The sequence below is a fragment of the Cydia splendana genome, chromosome 15, assembly GCF_910591565.1.
Source record: "Cydia splendana chromosome 15, ilCydSple1.2, whole genome shotgun sequence".
Lineage (NCBI taxonomy): Eukaryota > Metazoa > Arthropoda > Insecta > Lepidoptera > Tortricidae > Cydia > Cydia splendana.
In genome coordinates, this window is record NC_085974.1 from 16061582 (window position 1) to 16089316 (window position 27735).

The 27735-nt window shown below is 38.2% G+C and overlaps 4 protein-coding genes across 4 annotated transcripts in view; 3 read left to right on the plus strand and 1 right to left on the minus strand.

Moving 5' to 3' along the window:
• LOC134797338 (insulin receptor substrate 2) overlaps nucleotides 1–27735 on the minus strand; it is a 394635-nt gene that overhangs the window by 188451 nt on the left and 178449 nt on the right. The gene's annotated exons all lie outside the window — the stretch shown is intronic.
• LOC134797737 (organic cation transporter protein-like) overlaps nucleotides 1–27735 on the plus strand; it is a 161750-nt gene that overhangs the window by 15725 nt on the left and 118290 nt on the right. The window contains exons 4-8 of the mRNA XM_063770092.1: nucleotides 1361–1461; nucleotides 1798–1949; nucleotides 2953–3579; nucleotides 3936–4117; nucleotides 10022–10244. Coding sequence (XP_063626162.1) covers nucleotides 1361–1461; nucleotides 1798–1949; nucleotides 2953–3579; nucleotides 3936–4117; nucleotides 10022–10234 — 1275 coding nt within the window. The 3' untranslated portion in view covers nucleotides 10235–10244. The remainder of the gene's footprint in view (nucleotides 1–1360; nucleotides 1462–1797; nucleotides 1950–2952; nucleotides 3580–3935; nucleotides 4118–10021; nucleotides 10245–27735) is intronic.
• Nucleotides 12979–14230, plus strand: LOC134797294 (protein aveugle). The gene is made up of 3 exons (XM_063769523.1): nucleotides 12979–13138; nucleotides 13213–13326; nucleotides 13868–14230. Exons 1-3 carry the CDS (start codon nucleotides 13100–13102, stop codon nucleotides 14045–14047), a joined length of 333 nt encoding a protein of 110 aa, XP_063625593.1. The 5' UTR covers nucleotides 12979–13099; the 3' UTR covers nucleotides 14048–14230.
• LOC134797739 (SET domain-containing protein SmydA-8) overlaps nucleotides 25481–27735 on the plus strand; it is a 35972-nt gene continuing 33717 nt past the window's right edge. The window contains exon 1 of the mRNA XM_063770094.1: nucleotides 25481–25675. The gene's annotated coding sequence lies outside the window, so the exon portion shown is untranslated. The remainder of the gene's footprint in view (nucleotides 25676–27735) is intronic.

Here is a 27735-nt window from a genome sequence, read left to right on the forward strand (position 1 = left end):
CTTAATTCTCGTGAAGTTTTTCCAATCAGTTTCTAATGGAAAATTTCCTTCTATAGAAGCTACTTTATGTGGTGTTTTTATTTTATCTACTGAAACCGAACAACTTTTTTCTGTTATTCCAATATTTTATTTAGCATCCACGATGACATATTCTAGAATTTGAAATATTCCACTACCTACATTCCCAAAATCTAATTATTTCACACAAATTACGAATATTTACTGAGGTACTTATACGCCACTGTTTACTACAGATAAATGACAATCATAAAATAAATGAGATCATACACATCACATCTACACGTTAATTCATCTCAGTTCACCTCGCGTGATAACTGATAAGTGACAACAAAATCTATTATATGTGGAATGGGACACATAATCTGTGACCAAACATTGTTAACTCGTATTAGAATTTAGAATATCTTACTATCAAATGTTTACACTATGTCGGTAAAAATAATCATATATACATATTTGTAAGATTATTTCGATGACTGGGAAATACCCCGGAGGAAATCTACTTGTGACGTCACTAGATGTGATATCTTTGCGGAAGTGCCTTAATTCCTTATGACCCCCTTTGAGTGAAGGCGGTAAATAAACTGTTTTAGGTAATTGGGTACTATAAAACCACCTAACTATAGTCTACTACTACAACTATGGGCCAGTTCGACACTTAATTAAGTACCAATAGGTACCAATGTTATTTTTAGTATTATATGGATGTATTCCGGTATTTATGAAACTATGTTATATATAGTTACACTTAAACCAAGAACATCGAGTTCGTTTTGGATCATGGTTGGCAGATTTTGGACTATAGTCGGCCAACACAAGACCAACCCTACGGAACTGTGTGAGGTACCGATATGCATTCCCTTTTTTCTAAACCAACTCAAGATGCAGTCTACATAGGTTCTAAAGCTTTCTAATCTGCGTGTTATGTTACCACATATATGTTAATACTAGCGACCCGCCCCGGCTTCGCGCGGGTTGCACAAAACCTTATCAAATTATACACTGAAACCTTCATCAAGAATCACTCTATTGATAGGTGAAAACCGCTTAAAAATCCGTCAAGTCGTTTTTGAGTTTATCGCGAACGTACAAACACACAAACAGTCAGACGCGGCGGGGTACTTACTTTATAAGGTGTAGTGATGCTAGTGTCGGACCAAAAAAAGTCTGCAGCGGATTTGATAGCCCATGCAGTGCAAGTGTCATTTATACGTCATAATTTCATAGAAGTTTGACGTTTAAAATAACACTTTCACTGCGTGGGGTATCAAATCCGCTGCAGACTATTCTTGGTCTGACTCTAGTTCGAAATACTCAAGGTGTTTACATGGTGTTTTAGCTAGACCTGGCCTGCCAGCCGTGGAAGTCCAACCTCGTCGGTACGGTGCACAGCGCGGGAATGGTGTTATCCATGACTATCTCTGGATGGATGTCTGACAAGTAAGAAAATGAATAATTGTTACACATGTCTGACAAGTAAGAAAATGAATAATTGTTACACAAGCAATTTTATAATGTTTTTCACATAGCTTGAGTACGGTGACAGCTGTTATTTCTATACAATTTTTATACTTAACCTTATTGCGTTTTAAGAGATGACAGCTGTCTCCGTACCCAAGTTATTTGAAAAATACATACTATAGTGGAGTCCAATTACCTACTGAACATACACATTTTTTTACATTTTTGTGCAATAATTTTTGGTTTAACCATTATTTGACAAATTCTGATTACCACTCCCAATCTACCACTGCTCACAAACCATTCTGGCTTCAGGTTCGGCCGCAAGCCAACGCTGGTGATCTGCTCCATCGGCGGCATCATCGGCCACCTGAAGACCTTCGTCACCGCCTACTACCAATACATCATTATCGAGTTCTTCGAAGCTGCCATCACGGGCGGGACGTATTCTGCCGCCATGGTTATCAGTACGTTTCTTATTTTCATGTGCCGGTAGTTTATTTAGGACTTTATCTTTCACGTAAGAATCAGCTGACTGCATGCTGAAAAGTGGCGGTCCTTCGAGCCATATACGGCAGAAACATATCATGTATTCTCGATCCTTTTTAAGCAATAGGTACTCAGTTTTTTCATTGTTTTAATGTTTCTTAGCGGAAGTAAGGAATTATTTTTTAGCAGAAGTTAGAACAAATTTTCTAATAGCTATAGGTATTAGCTGATATTACTAGTTAGTTGTTATGTGTGGTGGGGTAAAATGTAAAAGGGCACCCCGCCATTCTAGTGAAAAATAGGTTTTCGAGCCAGATACCTACTACAAAAACTTACCATCTACCTACACTTGCAACTTTTTGAAGCAGAATACATGTTGTTAATTAGGAAGAAGTCTTAAAATAATAATAATCTCAGCATCTCATAGACAAAACAAATAGTACCACAGTCTCTTGATTACAGTGATTTAACCATTTATCAACGTATAAATAATAAGACTATGTTTACCTATGTAAATAGAATTATAATTACTGTTTAGGCTAGAACTACTTATAGCAGTATTTGTATAGTACCTAATGTAAATTGTGTAATTACTGTTAATCTAGACACGCGGCAGCGTGTCCAGCCAAGTTCAAAGAAAAAGGAACTGGGGACGCAGCAACCGTGTGTAATATTACACGAACCATTTCGAGCTACTTTTGACCCCTTCATATAGTTTAAGGAATTACTTAGATAACTTAGAGCGTTTTCACGATGTCCTATCCGATATGGGATGTGGAAAAGAGAAAGACAGCTGCTAAAGAGTCCTTTTATTTATGCAATAAAACGCTTTCTTAAAAAAATATTTATAAAATGAGCAAATTGATAAAAAAGGCATTTTTCACATTTTGCTTCTTTTTGTTCCATTCGACATCTGATATCATGATTAATAATGCAAGCTGATTATGGACATGAAATAATAACTTTTAATTTTGCTTTCAGTGATAGAAAGCAGCGGCAAAGACCACAGAGTCTTAGCTGGCGTGATCTTCGCCTACGCCATTTATGTCGGCGAAGTCATCTTCGCCTGCATCGCCATGGTCAGCTCCTACTGGAAGACCCTCATCCGGATCATCTGCAGCCCGCCCATCCTCTTCCTCTCTTACACCTTCCTCATCAGAGAGAGCCCGCGATGGCAGATTTTAAATAACAAAATCGAACAAGCCAAAGAAACCTTACTAGTAATAGCTGATACGAATAAGCTGAACATAGATCGCCATGACTTTATCAATATAGACGAGGCAAAGCTAAAGAATAAGTTTAACTTGGGAGGGTACGAAAAGAAGGAATCTTGGAAAAGGGTGTTCACGTCGAAAGAGATATGGAAGAGGTTGCTAGTTTTGATGGTGTGTAGATTCACGGCGTCGTTTGTGTACTATGGGCTGATGGTGAACTCTGTATGGCTGCCTGGGGATAAGTATACTAACTTCTTACTGGCGACGGTGATGTCGTTCCCCGGGGAGTTGGTGGCGCTGGTGCTGATGAACAAGTGTGGGAGGCGGTTGCCGTTGTTGTATGGGTATATTTTATGTGGCGCGCTTTGCATCGGTTCTGCTTGTGTGCCTGAAGGTTAGTATGATTTTCCGAACGACCACTTACGATGGTTAACATCACGTAAGCCGTAAGCCCCATACTCTTTGCTATTATGGCGAACGATTGCAATAAATCCTTCGAGCTAATGAACTCATTTTCTGCAAAAAAAACTAGCAAACAAAGTCAAATTCGCTAAACTCTGACCACGCTAACTCTGCACAAACTTTCCAATAAGAATGCATACAAATCCCTATAAGCTCTATTAGTATGTATAGGTACTTGGCGTACCACTTGGCAGTCTGACTCCAGCTTTCGACAATTCTTGACAATACATTATACTAACAATTTCCTATATGTATTCCTGTTAAAAGAATCATAAACTGTATTTCTAGACGCTGTCTGGGCCAAGATAACCCTGTTCCTGCTGGGCAAGATGTTCATCGCCGCCTGCTTCACGGGTGCCATCACCTACACCATGGAGCTGTTCCCGACCAGCGCCCGTGGCACCCTGATGGGACTGTGCTCGTTCATGTCCAGGATTGGAGGGATGCTGGCACCTATCACGCCTATCTTGGTAAGTTAATGTTGGTCATACCCAGAACGCCAAAGTTAACTTCTGATGTACCTACCTATTTTCCTTTACGCTGTGACATGAGTTCTTCCAGAAGCTGGTATTTAGGATTCTCAAGGTTTGGTATTAGACATGTGACTTCTCTGCGGTTGCTTATGTCCAGCGACGGTGACCGCTGTCCATCAGGCGGCTCGTCTGCTCGATTGCTGAAATTACACCGTTTGCAAACTTTCCTCGAAGAGGAAAAGATTTATTCTGTAGTCTATGACAATTTTGCTCATGTCACCAGGCCCCAATTTCACCACGGTGACAGGTGCGACAATTGTAAAATCACTGTTGCTGACGTCACAGGCATCCATGGGCTACGGTTACCACTTACCATCGGGCGGGCCGTATTCCTGTTTGCCACCATCATTGTATTATTTAAAAAAACTTTATTATATCGGAAAAAAACAGATATTTCTTTTGCGAAGTTTCTGACAATTGTCAAGATTTAGAAGAATTGTAGGTAATTCTTGACAGGTAATGAGTGATATGTCGGAATTTCGTGACAATTGTAGTGTTTCTTGTGACAATTGTCATAAACTTAGCAAGAGAAATATCTGTTTTTTTCCGATATAATAAAGTTTTTTTTAATAAAACAATGATGGTGGCAAACAGGAATACGGTCCGCCCGATGGTAAGCGGTAACCGTAGCCCATGGATGCCTGTGACGTCAGCAACAGTAATGTTTTACAATTGTCGCACCTGTCACCGTGGTGAAATTGGAGCCACCCATATAACCATTCCAGTCGCAGAATCACAAAGTGGTAACTAAATGTCAGATGTGTCGTAACAGAGTCCACACAATGTGTCTAGAATTGTTTCGAAACAAAGTGTCGTCGCCGTGTCTACACTTTTCCGTAACAAGGTGTCGACACATTTGTGTGCACTTTGCGTGCGGTTTGCGACTAAATCTGACAGCAAATTTGTGACAGCAAATGTCAATATAAAATACCTCTTGAAAACCAAGGTTTGTCAAACTACTATTAGTGTCTCGTGTGCTCGTAATTCTAGTAAGTCATCATGGGCAATGCAAATGATAATAATCGACCGAAACCATATAAACACCCAACACCCGTCAACCTTTTACAGAAAAGTTTTTAAAGAAATTCAATAAGCTACTTAGGTCAGGCAACGAATGCTCCAAAAGTTGTAGAGGGAAATGCTCGGAACACAATTTTTGACTCCGTAACTCGGTTTGACAAGTTAGGAGGTGAACATATCAAAAGTCCCCGGCCGTAGCCCTTGAGCGGGGGGGAGAGAGGGGGCTTTGAAGGTCCCATTTTCCCGTTTTTCGATTATATCTCGGAAACTATGCATCTCAGCGACATGGCCACTTATACAAAATGAAAGTTAATTTAATTTGTTACAAGTTTATTCCGTCAATTTTTTCGATATGTTGAATAGTTTTTGAGATATCCGCTCTTGAAAGTTTATTTAGGGCTCTCAATTTTATCTTGATATATCTATATCAGTGAAGGTGCTAGGCCGTGTTTGGTATCGTTTTCGTATAAATCTGGGGTGCTGAATCCATTTAAGATATCACATTGACACCATTCCACAAAATAAAAATAAATCTTTTTAGGGTTCCGTACCTCAAAAGGAAAAAACGGAACCCTTATAGGATCACTCGTGCGTCTGTATGTATGTCCGTCTGAATACACAAAATAGTTCTTTACCTATAGATGACAGGAAAACCTATTAGAAATGTGCAGTCAAGCGCGAGTCGGACTTAATGTACGGAACCCTTAATACGCGAGTCCGACTCGCACTTGGCCGGTTTTTTTGAAACTCTTCTTGACGCTTAACCGCTGAACCGATTTCGTTGAAATTTGGTATAGAAATAGTTTGCGTCCCGGAACAGGACATAGGATAGATCTTATAACCAAAATCATCTTTTGAAGGTGTGAAAAGTGGCGTGGAAATTTGTACGGGAAATCAATAACCGCTGAACCGATTTATATGAAATTTGGGATGGTCTACATCTTTGATTTAGTTAAAAATGATGAAAAAACATGACTTCAAACCTAAACTTAAACAGTATTAACTTCAAGAAGTCAATTCTGAATTCCCCCCTACACCTCATTTCACACCTTTAAAGGGTGATTTTTGAGATAACTTATTATATCCTGTCTCGGGACTCAAAATATATGTGTACCAAATTTAAATTAAAACTGTTCAGCAGTTTAAGCGTGAAGAGGAGTTTAAAAGAAAGTATTTTAATAAGTTTATATGTTTTTACTTCGGAATGGTGTCAATGTGATACCTTAACTAAATTTGGTACTGCGAATTTATACGAAAACGATACCAAACATGGCCTCGTAGCTTTACTGTTGTAGAAGTCAAAATAAAATTGAGTGCCCTAAATTCTTATTACTTGGCCAAACTTGTGTAGAAGGAAAAGGTAAAATAAAAGTCTTCGGCAGGAATATAAGACACAAATATATTTTTTTTTTGCGTTACTATTTCATTCATCAAATATAAACATACCTTGATTATACTATTCTAGTGAGATCCTCATAGATAAACAAAAACATTTACTTAAAAAATTACAAGGTCGAAATGTCACGGAACTTTTTTTTTTTTCCTTTATTAAGGGGCTTTTTCGATTGAACGAATATGTCACCCCATAAAAAACAGACTTAATTAACAAAGTTAAAAGAAAGTAAATAGCTACATCTAGTTTAATTACATCACACATTTCTGTCCCTCAGACCGCACTTAACAATATTTAGTACCTTTTCAACAACCTCAGACATGGGGTTCGAAAGGTAGGTATTACATAACCCAATGGAACTGTCATTGTCATGAAATATCTGTCTTCTAAGTCGCTCATTTCGGACACACTCCATTAAAATATGATACACATCCTCGACGCGATTACATAAGGTGCATAATTCCGAATTCAGTTTACGCATGAGGTAGGCGAACTTATTCAATGGAATGTGTCCAGAGCGCAATCTCAATAATAAAACTAGATCCTGCCTACACAGCACACTATTATCAATCCAAGGAGAATTAAAGGGTTGTGGCTGTATTGTCTTATACCAAATACCTTTGTCCCTAGATCTCTCTTCGAAATATTCCTTCCACAATTCGCGACACTTTAATTTGACTAAATGTAAACAGTCATTATTGCCCCCATATAATGTTTCAAGTGAAATTCAATGCCATCGCTGCATGCCTGTTTTGCTAATGCATCAGCTGTCTCATTGCCACTTATACCTACATGCGATGGAATCCATTGCAATATTATAACTTTTGCCATAGATTTAGTAATATGTGAAAAATATAAACTTTTATGACAAAAAAAATCTGGACACAATTTAAGAATCACCCAATTGCGTCGAGGAATCATCTGTATTTTTGCTTGTTTCATTACCTCCTCGCTTCTTTTTTGTCCTTTGTATTCTGTAGCAATTTGTTAGATCTGAAAATAAAGATAACTTGCGTCGTCACGGATGTCGATTTATAGGTTTTAGGGAGTGCAGAATTCGAAAACGATGATCATTTTATAATCCAAGATGGCGGCTACGTATTTTGTCATAAAAGTGGAATCCAAAATAGTCATCATTTTCGAAATCTGCGCCCCCTAAAACCTATAAAACGATATCCATGACGACTTTTATGACATAGTGCATTGCCGCCATTTTTAAATTGAAAATGTTATCATTTTCGAAATCTGCGCCCCCCAAAACCTATAAAACGACACCCATGACGACTTTTATGACATAGTGCATGGCCGCCATTTTGGATTCCAAAATGGTCATCATTTTCGAAAGCGGGGCCCCCTAAAACCTATAAAACGACATACATGACGACTTTTATGACATAGTGCATGGCCGCCATCTTGGAATCCAAAATGGTCATCATTTTCGAAATCTGCGCCCCCTAAAACCTATAAAACGACACCCATGACGACCTTTATGACATAGTGCATGGCCGCCATTTTGGAATCCAAAATGGTTATCATTTTCTAAATCTGCGCCCCCCAAAACCTATAAAACGACACCCATGACGACTTTTATGACATAGTGCATGGCCGCCATTTTGGATTTCAAAATGGTCATCATTTTCTAAATCGGGGCCCCCTAAAACCTATAAAACGACATCCATGACGACTTTTATGACATAGTGCATGGCCGCCATCTTGGAATCCAAAATGGTTATCATTTTCGAAATCTGCGCCCCCTAAAACCTATAAAACGACACCCATGACGACTTTTATGGCATAGTGCATGGCCGCCATTTTGGATTCCAAAATGGTCATCATTTTCAAAATTGGGGCCCCCTAAAACGTATAAAACGACATCCATGACGACTTTTATGACACAGTGCATGGCCGCCATTTCGGATTCCAAAATGGTCATTATTTTCGAAATCGGCACTCCCTAAAACCTATATATCGACACCCATCTCGACTTTTATGACAAAGTGTTTTGCTACCATCTGCATGCAAGACATTTCTATTATTTTTACGTACAAAAATGGCCCCCTGTCAACTTTCAATCGAGATTTAATCGATAATTTATTCGATTAATATTCAGATTAATTCAATTTCAATCTATGTTAGGTCGACTAAACTAATCGCGATTAAAATTTGAGAATTAACTTTTTTTATTCCATTAATTAGTCGAATAAACAGTTAATCGATTAATGCCCATCTCTGACCACGGCATTTTTACACTTTGAGAATATCTGAAAACAAATCAACACAAGGAGCCATTTTGCAAATCCAGTAACATACCAGTAACTTTGTTATTACTTTTGACAGCGCGTGTCATGTGTCAACACAGAGTCGACACAAAGTCGAAACATTGCAACTACTTTGTGACTGCAATATTTCTCAGCCTTGAACCATATTTATACATCATAATTAACAAGTTTCGTAGTATGTAAAGCGTTATTTCTGTTATTTAAGTATAGTATACGCATCGAAGTACTAAAAATGCTTCAAATAATATAGTTATGAACACAGGCACTGAGAAGTAAACAATTTCATTTCCGGCTAAACTAAAACAATGTGGTGGCGCGTTGATTATATTACACTTAGTTTATCAAATCACTCGAGCAGTTTAATTCCCCATAATAATTTAAGTCATATTGTAATATAAATGCAAACAATATATGATTACGTCTTGTAATCCGTTTTAGAGATGGCGTATTAATGTCACTTATTTTTATTTAAGTATTTTTCCATCTGACAGTTTCCATTTGACAGGAACAAAATGAACGAATGAACGAATGATTTTGGCATAAAGTAGTCGCAAACCCGAAACAATGTGTGCACACGGCGACCACACTTTATGTCACTTTGTGTCATGTGTCGACCCTTCCCCATTTCTGGTAACTGTGTCGACACGGCGACGACTCTGCGACTGGAATTGTGACCGAAACAGACGGTGTCGACACAAGATGTGTCAACACCGCGTCGTAACGGCGACTGGAAATGGTTGTATGGGCAGGATCACACCAGGACGGATGGTTTTAGCTACTTGATAAAATAACTGTCACTTTTTAACACCGCGGGATAGAAAGTGACGGACACCGTTTTATCACGCTGTCACGTAGACAAGAACGACCATCATATCCGTACAGATAAGGAGTCTTTTTGTACAAACCGCAATAAAGCGGATTGGTTAATTGATTATCGGAACTCAGCAGAGCTATGAAACTTCTTACACAATTAAACTTACAAATAGTGTAGTGTATTATCCCTTAATAATGTATCTTAGGGACAATGGAACCATATTCCTGAACCGAGCAACAATAGTACGCCAATGCAAATTGAGGACAAAAATATATCAGAAGTTCGGACGTAGGCAACAATGGAGTTGCTAAACCTAATCATTTCTTCTTTTACAGACACCTATACACCCCGCGCTACCAGCCTGCTTTTTCGGCGCTTCAGCATTCCTGTCCGGAATCTGCCTTCTTTTCACCCCGGAAACCCGTAATCTGCCCCTGATGGACACCGTCGACCAAGTGGAGATTAGCGTCAAACAAGCAAAACGAGAGAAGAAAGGACTAGGCAGCGAGAATCCAGGGTTTGAGGATACTGCCGTAACAAGCCTTTGAGCCTATTGGAGTCCTAGAGATAAGCTACTTACTGACTGATGTGAAAGCTCTACCAAAAACAAAACCGTACAGTCTGACAAAAAATAGTAGAAATTAAAAAGTGGCAATACTGTACTGTCGTCCCTTTCAAATCAATCTAAGAAAACTGGACGTCACTACGATATTGCCACTTTTTAATTTCTACTCTTTTTTGTCAGACTATAGATGTTACTTCATGCAACTGTAATTATTCTTGCCGAAGCACAAAGCAGGTTGAGCCTAGATTTGGCAACTGTTGGTGTACTTTTTCTTAATTAAGGCACAGAATTAAGGCCTTTGAAATGACCTTGAATAGGTGTCGGAAACGGCCGGTATAACCTACTTAGCGCCAATTATGCCTGCTCCGAAGTGTATTTGTATTTTTTACTTATCATGCAAATTTTCAAACTTGCTCAATGAACTGCTTAGAGTAAGTTTTACTATACAGGGTGATCAATCCAAATGGGTCAGTAGGGAGAAGTCAGAAACTATGAGAGATAGCGATGACATTCACACTTTTTTTTAACTCTCATACATAACCGGGAATCGAACCTGGTCGAAGTCTCTGTAAACAATGTTAGGTATAAAAACTGCAAGTTTTTTCGTTGTTATTGTTGATGATGCGAATCATAAGTCTCAATAGGAACACATTTTAAAAATTGTTTAAGTAATTGAAAGAAAAACCCAACAATAAGATAATTATTTTATTTCAGTAAATATTCAAAATGGTAGCCACTTTCCTGGATGCAAAGATTAATTCTTTTGGGTAAATTCTTTTGGGTGTTCCATTATCAAATTTTAAATAAATTGGCACGCCCGCTGAACGTTAAATAAATGCAATTTTTAATGCTTAACATCGATGCAGATAAGATATGCATAAGTGGTCTATTCAGATAAATGATTCATAATGATGACCGATGCATATTAATGACAACATTTTGCTAATTATTTAAATTGTGGGCATTTCAGTCTAATGTTTACACAAGATTTCATAGCAAAATTTAGTCCTTATACTTTCAGGATCAATTATACAAACAAATACTACACGCGATTACATAAAGAATATTGACCAGGTTCGATTCCCGGTTATGTATGAGAGTTAAAAAAAAAGTATGAATGTCATTATTATTAAATCTAAAATCGAAGCCATGGTCCCTAAAGCCTCCTCCACACTCGTGCACGAATCGCGGCGCGAAGCCCCGAACGCGAGTGTGGAGTCGATTTTCGTAGACAGCGAAATCGACTCCACACTCGCGTTCGCGGTTTCGCCCGCGATTCACGCGCATTGTCTAGAGGGGGCTTAAGAACAGATATCGCTAACTCTCATAGTTTCTGATTTCTCCCTACTGACCCATTTGGATTGATCACCCTGTATAAGAATATAAGACAAAATAAATGTTTCTCACTAGTATTATTTCGTTTAATTTAATGTGTCCCTCACACTGAAAGTTCAGTAATAAATTGCATTATTTTGCATTATGTGACTGTTTGTGTTCTAAATAAATTAAAAAAATAAAAATTACTAGCTATAGCCGCCTTTTTCTACTGACAAGATCTGCTTGACCAGCTATAACATCAAGGTTCAAACTTGTTGTTCAAACTTGAGAGGGTTACTGAAAATGAAACCACAATCCCGTCTGGATTGACCTTAACTGTCCGGCCACGATTTTGCGCGACCGGCGGTGGCGGCAACTATAGGTAAGGGGTCATCCATTAATTACGTCACACGAATTTCTAGGTTTTTTTACCCCTCCCCCCCTCCTTGTCACACTTGGTCACATTTGGCAAACACCTCCCCCCTGGTGTGACGTCACATTTCTTCAACGAAATCGGCAAAATATTTATTTAATATTTTATCAAAATATTTTTGACAAAAGAAATATTAGTAATTTTATAACCCAAAACTGATTAAGAAATACAATTAAATGAATAAAAACGATTATCGTTTCAAAACCTTGTTATTTAAATGATAATTAGCGTATACAATAATTTAAATACATTTTCGGTTACTGATGAAGTTAAAGTGACGTCACAAAGTTTATGACTCCCCCCTCCCCCTTGTCACAACATGTCACATTTTCTTGACCCCCTCCCTCCCCCTAAACGTGTGATGTAATTAATGGATGACCCCTAAGAACGAAAGGTCCGATCGCTGTGTCTCGCTCTAACCTATGGCCGCCGCTTGCCGCTAAAGCCGCCGCGCCATTGTGTGGTCGGGCCGTTATGGACGATAACGCTCGGCCTAATAATACGCGTACATTGGTCTAAATTGTTTTGCCAGGCTATAATATTAAATGTATAATATTAGTTGTTCGGAAAGAGAAGAGTCGTGAAATAATATTGTGCCCGATACAGCTTACACACACACACTACACAACAGACACACACACACACACACACACTAGTACTGTACTACACTATTACACTGCACTGTAGTGTACTAGCACTGTAGTGCACTACAGTGTTGCCACTTTTTAATTTCTACTCTTTTTGCCAAGCTGTACATTCCAAGACTGTTCTCTTTCCACACAGACACTACAGATGTAATGAATACGATCTTGACAGATACGATCGTTTCCGAGAAAATACGATGGCAAAGGATTGTTCACTACATCTGTATCAGCTGTGTCGGGACAAGCATTACTTTGGCTGCGCATTAAGCTCCCGTCAGTCCCGTCACAGTTGTCATGTCACGTCATGAGTTGAGTGACTTGAGTGTCAATGTCAATGTTATGTTCTTATAAAAAATTGTAAAATTTGTATATTTGTGTAGGTTTTTTGATAAATAGAGCTAATATACTATGCCGTAAAATATTTCAAGTTATTCTTCACGAAATTGTCAGAAACATGGTGGAAGAAACGAATGCAAACTCCAACAAGCCGAAGGTAAAGTGTCAATGGTTTATTTTTATTTTTTAACCTCAATATTATTTATCAAGTAACATTTTCGTATGCTTTAGACGCGGGCCACTCGTCCCAAAGCTGTGTATCTATGGACCGAAGCGGATGTGCAGAAATGGTTGAGCAGACACTGCAGTGACTATTATAATATGTATTGGCAAAGGTTTCATGAGGTACATAATTTATGTTATTTTAAAGCTAGCGAAAAGTCTTTTTGACCGTTTGAGGTATTTCTCATTTATTAGTATTGATAATTTGCCCTTTATGCTTTAAAATTATAACACAGTTTATAGTAAATCATTGTGCACTGTTTGTAAATCAGAAGTAATGCTCTTCTGATAAGGTGTTGTAACATCACATTATGTGTCATAATTACATTCTGTGATGTACACTAATGTCCATAATATAATATAAAGAGCATTGTGCTCCTGATAAACTTTATGCTTATGCTCATAAAATATTAAATATAAACTTACTTACTTCATTTCTTCTTCTTCCTAGAATATTTGTATTGAATATTCTTAGTCGCTGCAAAAGCAAAAAACTTAACTGAACTATAGACCATACTATAGTCCCTTAAGAAAACCTCAGCAGGAAATTCATTCCACAATTTTATTAAGTAAGGGATTAATCGAAGTTCTTTTTCTTTCAAAAACCATCTAGTAAAAAAAACATTCATTAACTCCCTCAAAAAATTGAACTTTTTGTTTTCAGCATGACATAACTGGCAGAGCATTAATCCGAATCAACGATACCACACTCCTCCGAATGGGCATCACCAACAAGGAGCACCGAGATGCCATCTGGCGGGAGATCCTCAAACTCCGACTCAAGACCGACATAGTGGACATCATTGACTTGGCTCGCCACTCCTACTTCGACTATGACATGTGACAAAGAAGATTGTGGGTCGACTTGGCCTACATTATAGCATTCTTTATACTCATACAATGCTATGGACAAATATTTCTACATAATTGAAAATACTAGGTACGATATTGTATTTGGTATGTTATTTCTACACTATTGTATGGCCAAATATTTTAATCTGAATACAAAGATAAGTGATATGTTTGACCGTAAAGGTTTACGATTATGTATCTCTTAGTTATGTTATGTATGAATGTACCATCGACCCCACTCTTAATTGTCTATTGGTGGACCTTATGCATTTTGTAATAAGGTCCACCGATGGACAATTAAGAGTGTTTTTGTTTGTATGCAGGAGAAGTTTAAAACTATGTTGGTTATATAAGGGCCACACATATTAAAGATGTTAGAAAATCTACATACTAAAGTACTTTTTGCAAGAAGTCACTTTGGACAGCTTGTGTAAAGTTAAGCCAATGAGATTCTAAGACTGCCTTTCCACTGAGGCAGAGGTTAGAGGAGTTGTGTGGGATTCTGCCAATAGGGAATATTACGCAAAACTCTGCGTAGGGGGCGCCACTACCCCTATCCATCACAATCTGGGGGTCTACTGCGAAACAAGATAAACCAAATTTCGTTATCTAACCTCTCTATCACTCTTGCATATTCGCGCGATCAGATAACTAAATTTCGATTTTCGCGTTTCCCGGTAGGTCCTTGTTAACAAACCGCCTTGATGCATCAATGTCATATTTTATTGTCTGTGAAAACTTGTCAAGAAACAGTTTAAGGCACAGTATGTATAAGTTACCACAGGAGTAGTTAGCGTAAGTATACCACTGGAGCGGAAAAGTCAACCAATGCTATTATAAATATTATAAATATTACATTATAGGGACATTCTTACACAAATTGACTAAGTCCCACGGTAAGCTCAAGAAAGCTTGTGTTGTGGGTACTCAGACAACGATATATATAATATATAAATACTTAAATACATAGAAACAACCATGACTCAGGAACAAATATCTGTATCATCATACAAATAAATGCCCTTACCAGGATTCGAACCCGGGACCATCGGCTTCATAGGCAGGGTCACTACCCACTAGGCCAGACCGGTCGTCAAACGCTATTGGTAGATTCCCGCATGTCTCCTCTCACCTCGCTCATCTTCACCTCTGGGGAAAGGCAGCCTAAACGTTAATGAAAGTGTCTGAAAGAGTTTCTTATACACTGGTCTGCATTATGTGCTTAGACAAAAACATATCTGTAAAATGAATAAGTTAAACAGTGAACATTAAATATTTATGTAACATGCATAAGTAGGTACCTATTCAAGAAAAATAATTTGAATTTCTCCCTAAGTTGTATAGATGGCAGCACAGCAAGTCTCTCGTAAGAACAGGTACAGACAGACTGCAACCCGACTGCCACTTGTATGGGAACTGCACGCCAGCGTTGCAGTCTGTCTGTATCGGCCCTAGGGGATTTGTATTTAAGAGGTGCAAACACTTCGCTGGCCCAATATTACAGGGTTCTGTTACATTTTCAAGTTGTAGGTAGTTGATTTTTTTTGTAAAAATTCATGGAGATAAAAGGCTATATAAAAAAAAATTAAATTCGACTTAATATCACAAAGACAACATTCAAATTTCAGTTCGATAAAAGTGAAACATAGAACCCTGTATTGGGCCAGCTACTTACTGCTCACCCTGAGAGTTGGTCAAAAACGTCTAGTGTTTTAGAAGACTCCATATACTCGAGAAATTGGGACGGGTACCGCCGTGGCCGTGTAACCTAGAGGACCTACGACCTAGAGGTCCAGGCGGCCTAGCCAAGGTGACGATCGCTTGCGCTTCGCCATTGAATCGCTTTGTGTCTCTCTATCACTCTTCCATATTAGGGCCACTTGCACCATTCGACAAACCCGGGGTTAACCGGTTAAACATTGAGTTACCATGGTTACCAGTACAATTTGACACTGGGTTAACGATCTAACCGCTTAACCCCGGGTTAGTGGGGTGGTGCAAGTGGCCCTTAGTGTGACAGTTGCGTTTCGTTCGCTACCGAGTGTTAGCGATTGGCACGTTGTATACGGGGCCAGCGCGTTAGCAGCGTAATCTGAGAATGCCGGTTCGAATCCGGCCTCTGCCACTGGAGGGCTTGGTCACTTTTTCTTTAGTAGATGACATCTATTTCAGTTTGCTATTCTACTGACCTATAGGTCTGTATCTGTAGGTATTTAAATAAAATTAAACAATTTGTACATTTTCGGGTAGTTATAACATTTATTGGTAAACCAACCAAATACAAAACCGCTTGGATCTGTCACTGAACGACCTGACTTTAACCTATGTACATTATTTGATCATGTAATATTTTCGTCTACCCTCAACTGTTTTAAAGAGCCATTTGAGGGTAGATTTTATTTACTTTTTTTTTAATACCTAAAGATACAGAGTATAGAAGCAAGTGGTTGTAGTTTTCGTAAATATCATTCTCGTCATTGTCAAAGGTGGCGCTTTTTAATATTTTTGTATTTCACGAGACACATTTTATACATCATAATATAATATATCTCTGTATGATCTTTGATCTCATACATCAGGCTTTGTATATTACTTGTCTAGCTAGAATTTCTGAAATGTAAAAAAAAACATTAGATAAGTAACTATCCATTCCTTTAGCTGTGAGACAGTTAAGCACTATACAATATGTATTTTAAATTAAATGTAGGTATATAATGAAATTTATATGAAAACATGAAATCTATGTCAATGCATAAAAATAAATCAACAGTATCTTTAATGTAAATAAATGTATGACAATATTGTTAAGTATTTTTTTAGTCTAGTTATTCGATTAATGCCCAAATTGCCCAATATTACTGACGTCCACACTTCGTCCACGCAAAAAAAAATTACTTTCCCATAGAAAATATCAATATGGGGTTCCCCTCTTCTGGCATAATATTGTTTGTCAGAAATACACTTCGCATAACACGTATCGCAGAAACACTTTTAGTAGAATGATAATTAGGCATAAATATTACTTTGCATTATTATTACTAAGCATACAATACATTTTGCAGAATATTATTTATCAGAAGATTACTTTTGCAGACTTTGGTTTAGCATAATTTTATGTACCATAATCATCCTGCAGCATACTTTCATTATGGCATAATGTTTTTCTACTTGCAGAAAAGTGGATTACGTTAAGTAAGAACTGTGACCCCCAAACAAACTTGAACCTGTGCCAGATAAGAAGATTATGTTAGGTTGTAACTGCGGCCTCCTGTATAAAACGAACGGCTCCCAGAAAAGTGGGTTAGGTTAGGTTAGAACTGCGACCTCATACAAAACGAACGGCCACCAGAAAAGTGGGTTAGGTTAGGTTAGAACTGCGACCTCATACAAAACGAACGGCCACCAGAAAAGTGGGTTAGGTTAGGTTAGAACTGCGACCTCATACAAAACGAACGGCCACCAGAAAAGTGGGTTAGGTTAGGTTAGGTTATCTGATTAACTTTATGCTACCTAAATATTATGCAATACATTTATCTGTGAAATTAATATTCGTTTAAAAGACTATTATGATCATCAACAGTATGCCAAAATATGGTTCTGGATTTTAAAACTCTGCGAAATTATTGTATGCTAAATTATATATGGGAAAGGTAATTCTGCCAAACGACATTTCTGCCAAGTAACATTATGCAATACAAAAATATGTCAAAAATCTTTCTGCAACACATTAGTAAACCATCAATATGAGATCAGACCAGCCAAAATGTATTAAACAGCCAATTTTTTTTTGGGATTTCGTGGTAAAAGTTGCTCAGTATGACCTATATACAGTCATACACATCGTAAAATATTGCAGGTTATTAAAAAAACAGCCTGTATATTATTCATGTAACAGAATAATCTACATTGTAACAGTTAATTTATCGTGTTGGGCCGCTATAGGTGGTCAAGCAGATCATGTCAGTAGAAAAAGGCGGCAAATTTGAAAAATGTAGGCGCGAAGGGATATCATCTCATAGAAAATTTGAATTTCGCGCCTTTTTCTACTGACAAGATTTGCTTAACCATCTATAAATCAGCGGTAACCAATGACCTTTACGTCCAGGGCGGTAACGCGTGTATGAAACGCGTAACATACTGCCTACATTTCCTACACAAATACACCGTATGCATTGATCTCATTGTCGTGCCAGATCGGGCTTGGCGCAAGTCAAAGCCTTTTCATTAGTATTAAAAAATGTCCTTGCCGTGGCCAATGCGCGCAGTGACGTAGGTGACGCATTGATGAGTAGGTAAGGTCAACGTATAGAAGACCGTCTATTCATCGCATCTCACTCTTGCGTTTGTACACAATACATACTCAACTTACAGAAGGTGGTAGAGGAGAAGGAGCGAAGGTCTTCCTTTCTGACTGTGAAGCGAGCGAAGTACTTATAGGAACAAGAGTTCTTGCCTCCCAACCAATAATTATATGCCGGTCTATTAGCGCGGCACGGCCGCCCCTAGCTAATCGACACGATAAGTATCTGAGTCAACTCATCGTACCTATATAAATGAGCTCCTCGCCTTTCTACAACAAAAGCTGCTGCTGGGAAGAGCGATGGAGACTGTATCTGTTGCTCAGTTCAATTCGCGTGCGTCGTGTTTCAACTCTGAAGACATTGCAGCGAAGCAGGTGCTGTGCTAGTCCCTGGGGATCGTCGGCACTTATCGGTATCCGGTATCCGATGATAAATATTGCACATTGGAATTTCGGCTTCTTCGGCAATTGAGAGCGTTGTCTCTTTCTCTGTCGTTGTCTCCAATTGTCTCTTTCTAAAGAACGATGTGCAATATTTATCGCCAGGTACAGTATGTGACCGGAGAGGGGATGAAATCGGGTAGAAGCTTCCTAGTTTCTTACCGATTTTGATATAATAAAAATCCTGAGGGAGAACATGCAGAGACCCGATCCGGAGTTTGTAGCGACCACATCCGCAATGTAACTAAAATCGCATGCGAGTTCGCGCGCCGTCTAAATGAGCCCTAAGACGCTATCGCCTGTCCCTTGCGCCTCATCCATTTGGTTCGGGCCGTTACTTACGCCCCAGACGACCCGAAATAGCCCATTTTAATGACTCTCCTTTGTTTATTATTTTTCGTACACATCGCGAAGACAGCGAGCTTAATGGCGACAGCCCGGATTAAACGATAATAAATGGAGTCTGGTGAGCTGTTATGCTGGTAGCGATTTTGATGCTGTACATTCTATAATGTACAGCAGTGGTAGTGGCAGTTGTGCGAAACTCTTGACTTCGGCCAAACGGCTCAGCCGCCGAGCAATTATTAGGGTTGACACAACTTGACGTCCCTTTGCGTGCACCACCACAGATAAGATACTTAATGGCTTGAATTTTGACAGACCCTAAATAGCCGAAAGGGATAGTGCCATATATTAGAAAGGGACAGCATGATTCGACCCTGAACCGCTGTCAAACTTCGGTTTTGTAGGAAGTTTCCTATCTGTACGGTAGTACTATTATTTATTCTGTGGTAGTGGTAGCCGACACCCTATTAAGGCCCCAGTACACAATGGGCCATCGCCGGCCACTCCAAGGGACGCAGCCATGCGGTAGAATGAGATAGCAATATCACTTGCTCCCTCTGGATAAATGAGAGGAGGTTTTATTTGTACTAACTGCTAAGGGAGGATGTCATAAGCTACATTTTCAACCGACTTTTATGACTTTTACTGCTTCTGTATATGACAAGGATCCTGACATTCCTGATCGATTTTTTAAGGCCTGTCCAGATGGGGACAATTTTTCGCCAATCTGATTAAATTGCCCGATCAAATCAGGCCGTGCGGACTCAAACCCCAATTTGGCTACTTTCACCAATTTTTAACCGACTTCAATTTCATAGAAGGAGGAGGTTCTGTATTCGGTTGTGGATATTTTTTGTTTTTTTTTTGCTATGTACGTTCACCGATTACTCCGACATCCGTAGTCCGATTTGAGTAATTCTTTTTTTGTTTGAAAGAAGCTACCTCCGAGTTGGTCCCATTTTAATTTGATTCTGTTCTGATGATGGGATCCATGAGGAATTGAGGGAACTCCTCAATTTTTAAAGGCACATGCATGGTGTTTTGGGCGTTTTCTTAAGCAACTCGAGCATTTTCTCCCGAAAACCACAAATTTGATGAAGTAGACCTGATGATGATGATTATTTTGATGATAATGATGATGATTTCTTTAAATGTAAGTATGTTCAGCGATTACTCCGGCACCTGTGATCCGATTTGAGTAATTCTTTTTTTGTTTGGAAGAAGTTACCTCCAAGGTGTTTCCGTATTATTTTTGGTTCTGGTCTGATAATGGAATCCATGAGGAATTGAGGGAACTCCTCAATTTTTAAAGGCACGTGTTAAGTGATTTCGGGTTTTTCTAAAGTAACTCGAGCATTTGTTTCCGAAAACCACCAATTTGATGTACTGCAACTGTAGCCTTACCACGAGTTTGACATTGACTTATTCGCTAACGTCTTATGCATCTAAATGTAACTTTTTATGCATCTCGCTCACACTAAGGTTAGTACGAGCGAGATGCATAGGAAGTAAGTTACACACATGCTAGCGAATATATCAATGTCAAACACGTGGTAAGCTGGTAAGGCTACTGATCGGGGGTTAGGGTTAGGAGTTAAGGGGTCGGTGAATGGCGGTTGAAGGGTTGCTGGTTCAGGATCGAGGGGTTCCTGGATCAGGGGTTGATCTGCTGTGAGGTTGAGTGATCGGGGGGCTGAGGGATTGGGTCAGTGGCGGGGCGGGCGGATGGATTTAGTTGACAGGAATTATAATTTCCCAGACGGACTCGAGTAAATTCCTGATTACATATTTACTAAAGTAATAGGTACACGAATTTAGTGTTAAACATGATCTTGTTTTTCATTCATGCGTCGCGCTCTTAACAATGCGTTAAAACTAAAAATGGTAAAATAAAAACTTTTTACAAAAAAAATGGAAAAGGATGGAAATGGAATAGGATGAAATAAAATATTATCTTTTTTTATGTCTATGCGTTACCAACTGATATGTTTGAAGTCGGTGCCAAGCCAAGTAGTAACAATACCAGTAAAAATAATCAGCTTTATGGCTATAAATCCCATCAGAACTGTACTAATAACTATTATAAATGTGTAAAGAATTCTGTCTGCCTCTTTGTCGCCTTTTCGTGGCTAAACAACTGAACCGCTTTAGGTGGAATTTGGCAAGAAGGTAAATTCCTTGAATTGTTTTATATTTTGAAATGTAGTTCTCTGGATAAGGGACGGGAAATAACTCAGTCCCAATCCCACACTTGCGTGCTATAGACTGTTCGAGCATTAGTAAGAAATGCTCTTTAAAAAATACGACGGCAAAAAAATGCATTTATATTTACACTAATGTGCCGACAAATATGGTACGGACTGCCCCAAGAAGGTTTGATCGTGTGTTCTGAGGTGTGTTCTTAGGTCCAGTCGACGTCAATGATATGTTTACACTTTTGCACCTTACTCCTTTGTAATAAGGCGAAAAGTGTAAACATATTTTTAACGTCCACTGTACCTACAGAAAGTACGTTCATTGTCGTCGTGTAAGGCAATCCAACGTAGGTAAATCCTTATCGAATCGCACCAAAGTCATGGTATGCTTCAAAATTTGGCGTGGCACCGACTTCAAACATATCAGTTGGTAACGCATAGACATAAAAAAGGATAATATTTTATTTCATCCTTTTTGAAGTCGGTTTAATTTTTTTTGTAAATTTTTTTTATAAATTTATGATATTTTAGCGCTCAAAATTAAAAAAAATGCCCCCAAACGTGAATACTAGCGTCACAAATTTGTATTTCCGCACCATTCCCATCGGTAATATCGGTCATAATCGGTGGTCGAATTCTGCGAGCTAAATTGGCGTTTGAGTTCGCACGGCCTGATTTGATCGGACAATTTAATCAGATTGGCGAAAAATTGTCCCGGTCTGGACAGGCCTTTAGTCATCTTTATGCATTTTTTATCGAGAATGATATTTTCAGCTCTACACATCAGAATCTATTATAGGTTAGAACCCACGATTTTTGACCACTACGCACATAAATGAAAAAGAAGACTGGTTAAAGTGTTCCAAACGCTTTTAATTATAATTAAGACTGTAGCTCCGGAAATTTATCTCCACACTAATGCGTTCCACTTTCAAAGCGTCAACCGTTCCAAGAAGCTTTTAAATGCAACAGATTAATTGAGTTTTGTTTTATGGCGCACACTAATTAGATACTTAACTGAAATCTAAATTATACCTCACGCCTGCGGCTGGCACCAGAGTCACCGGCTCGGCTGCATTTGTGATTACAGTGAAGTATAGGTTCAAAGGAGTGCCGCAAGAAGGGCAACTTCAAGGCATACTATAGATGGTCAAGCAAATCTTGTCAGTAGAAAAAGGCGCGAAATTCAAATTTTCTAGGATACGATATCCCTTCACGCCTACATTTTTCAAATTTGCCGCCTTTTTCTACTGACAAGATCTGCTTGACCAACTTTGGCTGTCACCCTCGGCGACTTAGTACAGTTCGTACAAACAGCAACACTCCTAACTGCACATCGATGGACCTTATTACAAAAGGCATAAACTCCTCCGATCGATGTACTGTTAATCGTGTGGGCGATGGTACGCGTGGATTCGAGAAGTAATTCGTAATGAATTTTCAAAAATGATAAAATCTCTTTTCTCATTTCTCAAAGCTAGCCCCAGTGGCGGATTTGCCCTAAGGCCAAGTAGGCCCGGGCCTAGGGCGGCAAATTATGACAAAATAATCGCAGATGATAATAACAAGAAATAACTCAAAATGTGGTCAATATGATGGGTGCTGAGAAAGGGGCGGCTACAGGGCCTGGGGCCTAGAGCGGCAAAGACTGCAAATCCGCCATTGGCTAGCCGCGCTGAGCTGGGCTACGGTAATTAGCTAGAGTTAGACCGTAAAAAGTCTGCAGCGATTTTGATAGCCCACGCAGTGCAAGTGTCATTTTAAACGTCAAACTTCTATGAAATTATGACGTATAAATAACACTTACACTGCGTGGGCTATCAAATCCGCTGCAGACTTTTATTGGTGCGACTATAGTCATCTAGTAACACCTTGGCAATGCGGTGTCCCAGTCATAACTCAGTCCAAAAACAAACCAAATCATTGGCACCATTACGAAATACGTCTCATACAACGGACCTCGCGCCATTAAACACATTTGGCATACTTAGAGATGGGTAGGGGTGAGTAAATACTGAGTATTTACTCGGTATTTACTCAAAGCACCCGATAAATACCCGTATTTACTCATTTAGGTGAGTAAAAACGATTGCTTATAAAATATTCAAAAAGTGAGATTTAAGAACAAAATTGTCTTTTATTGAAGAGTGCTAACGTGTATTAACAATATCTATAAAATAAAAAGCATATAGGACGCTTGATTTCGGAAAAAAGGTAATTATTAGTGAGAGGCAAATTGTGATAATGCATAGTTAACAATTTTGTTTTAAATAAGAAGGTATTTACTTTAAAAATAAGGTACTTAAATTCTATCGATGTTCTAGATAACTGCATGTCGCGCAAAAGTGCGTGTTTACGCGGCACTTACGACCTTTTATTAAGGGTTTTTTAAAGAAAACTCAAAAATGGCTCAACCGATGATGTTCAACATATTGTTTTTTGTACTCTATTATACGGCTAATCTCCCGATATATTTTCATATTTTTTCTGAACTTTGGTTCTAAAGTTATAGAGTGATAAACATTATTTTGGCCTTTCGAAACGGTTTTTTTCCCAAAATATTCAATTTATCCAAAAATGTTCTTAGAAACATTCCAGTTATTTTTAAAGATCCATGTAATGATGTGCAACACGTTGGTCGTTTCTGAAAATTTTTTTTATGACAATTAGTTACATGTATGGAGTGCCCCTCTTAAAAATACATTTCTTACAATTTTGAATACTTAATCCAGTAGCGGCTTACAAAATACACCTATATTTCAAATTTATATGCCCCTTTCAGCACTCTAAATAGTTTATACCCACCAATTTGGGTATAAACGAGTAAATACGGGTATATTGAGTAAATACTGAGTATTTACTCGGTATTTACCCGTGAGTATTTACTCACTACCCATCTCTAGCCGCATACTGCTCTTGCCAAATTATTCTGAGAAATGGCGCGGATAATTATCAAGAAATTCATTACCACGGCCCTCTGGACTGAGATTTTACTTCATTCGCCAAAAAAGTGCACCGAAAGAGAAGTCTAACTAGAGGATCGTTTCGTTTGCCAAAAACGTCAACTGATGCGCGCTGCAGGGCTGCAGCCCAATATCAGTCTTCGTTAAGGTTCACAATGACGCGCACTAGAGTAGGGCCAAGATCTGCTAAGATGGTCGCCTTTTTATCATCTGTCAGCATGCCTGTCACGTTCTAACAAGTATGAAAGTGCGAAAGTGACGCATGGTATGACAGGTGATAAAAATGCGACCATGATATCCGTGCAGGCATCTTGAGCAATTAATGACGTTACTAGACAAATGCCTGTATTACGGTAAATAGTGCGAGTGAAACACAGTCCTCTAGTATGATCCTCTCTTTCGGACCGTTTTCTCTAGTCTGCTGTGATTACTCAGTGGTAAGAGTTAATTTTGATTAGCAATCATAGTGGATATGACGGTCGTTTTTGTCTACGTGACAGCGTGATAAAACGATGTATGTCACTTTCTATCCCGCGGAGTTAAAAAGTGACAGTTATTTTATCACGGGATAAATGTGGTTAAAGCGATCCTGCCCATGGTATAATAATATACTCCGCCTGGTACTCCATTCCCGTCTTTTCTAGGTCACCTAACTGACACGGGCTTACGTCATCATGCGACAGCGCTATATGATAATATGCGATAGCGCTATATATAGCGGCCATGTTGTTGTGACGTAGCCCCGTGTCACTCTGGGAATGGAAGACCATGTTTTATTAGACTATGATCCTGCCGAGAGCCTGCAGTTCTATGTACAGTCGCCATCAGATATATCAGAGCGGCCAAGGTGTTCAGTAATATTTGTACAAAGCCTCTTTTATCATGACGTTAACAGATAGTTTTGAGCGCCTTGGACGCTCCGATATATATGATGGTGACTGTACTCATGGAACTGCAACAACTATTGAAGAGCGGAAATATGACCATGAACGATGTCATGCTTATGTTTTCTCTTTTTTCAGGTAACTTATTTCTTAGAACGACGCTAAACATTTATTGAATAACTTTAAGAAAATCAACGCGCAATCCAGTAAATAAAAAACCTCCGAAATATTTGTGTTGAACAAAATCTCCAATCCGTTTATATCCTTCGTGGTTATTATGTAAGTATATGTATTACGAAAACGCGGCGAGTCAGTCTGAAATCTGAATGCTTAATGTTATTGTGTCAAGCGGCCGCGGCATAGTTAGGCGCGCTGGGCGGGAAACGGTCGCGCCGTGCGGCCATTTTTGTGATTTCGGCGGGAAATCTGACGTTTTGTGAAAAGTGAATTGTGATTTTTTTTATTAATGGATGTTTTGGGACGGATGCTGTGGTCAGTATTAGTGCTAAGTTTTTTTTAAAGATCTTAATGAGCTCATAAGTTCATTGTTATTGTAAAAGAAAAACTAAAAACATTATGTTTTAGTATGTCTGGACTTTATTTGTGTGACGGGCCGGAAACTCGTATTTAATGATTTTGATCATAAACATGAAAAGACGTGAGATTTGAGAATAAAGGTGTTTACCGTTGTTTTGTCTTTAAAATATATTTTTAATTAACAAAATTTCCAAGTTTTTGTTTAAATTAAAAAGATATCTCAATCATTAATTAATGACTCGTCGATTTGAGGCAATTTTTTGGTCTGAGCGAAGCGAAGACCAAAATAGTAGACGAGGGTAAAAATGGACATTTATGCCCTTGTTGTACACTCTGCTTTTCACTTCGATTGCGAGGAAAATAAACTATATTTTTCACGGCAATTTACACCACTAAATTGTCGTAAAGCGAAAGAACATAATACATAACCAATTCCCGCCACCTAACTTTTTAATTTTCAACATGTGATGCAGACGCTTGGTTTTCTGCCAAGTCAAACATTTCGGAGCATTTTTGAACGATAATCGACTCCTATTTTATGTGATTTACTAAATTTAATGACAAAAAATACGGATTTCTAATAAATTGTAGCAAAAATAAAATAATATAACAAGTTTTGTCATCTACACAATTTTATTGCTCAGTAAAATTGTGCAATATGTTTTAACTGTTTGGCTGTTGAGACCGATTACCTTAGTCTTAGAAGAAAATTTTACTTTTAGGCTCTAGAGCATAAAATGCGATTTTATGTCGTTTACGCACGACATAAAGGTGCACTTTTTGAGCATGAGAAGTGAAAAATATATTATATTGTCTTCGGTTACCGCGATAGTTACTCATGAAATAAAACTATTGAAACGGATTATATCTCGTATATTGAATTCATCATGCTGGACATCTTAGTATTAGTATTCGTTTTCAATTACAAATAAATTCAAATGTATTTCTGATTTAATGCATGTTAATTATAAGATGTATCTAGTGTTTTTTTACAGGTTTCTAACATAATAAATAAATAACGACAATAAAATTAAAATTACATTCAATTTACCAAAACCTATTTACAAACTGTAATCTGCTTGTCTAATTTCAGACTTAAATGCACTTTACTAAATTTAGTTTAATAGCACACTCAAAGTTGATGGATGAGATCAGACCATCAAGTGGATATCTACTGGGGATACCGCACCCGTATTTGCCGTATTTGGGCAGATTTTTATTTTTTGATGTTAGATTTTTTTTCGTTAGATTTCGATTGGTTAGTTTGAAGACTTCCTCATTCTGGACGGAATTAATACGAAATCAAAACCGGTCCCCAAAAATATGCGTGTAATTTTATTTTAAATTATGTAATTACTTACTACGTTTTTGTAACTCGGGGGAAGATTTTGTATGATAAGTATCATAATAGTCGTAACCTTAGCTTCCCTAAATTCAACAACTTGTACAAAATTCCTTAGTGCGATTGAGACGAAAACCGATAATCTCAATAGCTGTAACACAGAGTGTTTATAATAAATTATTTGTAGAACAGCCTCATATAAAACCGATTATTTGAACACAAATAACGTTCAAAATAGAAAACCGCAATCCCTAATGATCCGATTCCAAATATATAACGTTTATTGAAGAATTCAGGGTTGCCAGGTGAGCAGAAGTGAATTATCGTATTCTAGTGTCATAATTATCGTACCGATAAAAAGAAACTTGCTAAATAAGCTTGAATGACAAATGTGCGTTTAAAAACAACATAATTTTCATTTAAATGTTTTGTTTAGAAGAAATTTGTCGTTTTTAACGCATTGGACTGAACTTTAATCTCCATTTCCAATTTGTCACACCTTCAAAGATATCATTTCGGCGAATGATTGATATTCCCCGCTCCACCGAAGCAAAGCTACCTGCCAACGTTTATTATGACATTTATGACATGCAAGAAACAAATGACGGGCGAATATTAGTGGAGTGTTTAATGATAATGATTATAGTGTGACATAAAATAGTAGAAATTAAAT

What these genes read in the sequence shown, in the direction of transcription:
- LOC134797294 (XM_063769523.1), top strand. Translation starts at nt 13,100, where the DNA reads ATGGTGGAAGAAACGAATGCAAACTCCAACAAGCCGAAG. An exon ending in CAAACTCCAACAAGCCGAAG is followed by an intron (nt 13,139 to 13,212) that starts GTAAAGTGTCAA and finishes CGTATGCTTTAG; the next exon opens with ACGCGGGCCACTCGTCCCAA. An exon ending in ATTGGCAAAGGTTTCATGAG is followed by an intron (nt 13,327 to 13,867) that starts GTACATAATTTA and finishes TTTTGTTTTCAG; the next exon opens with CATGACATAACTGGCAGAGC.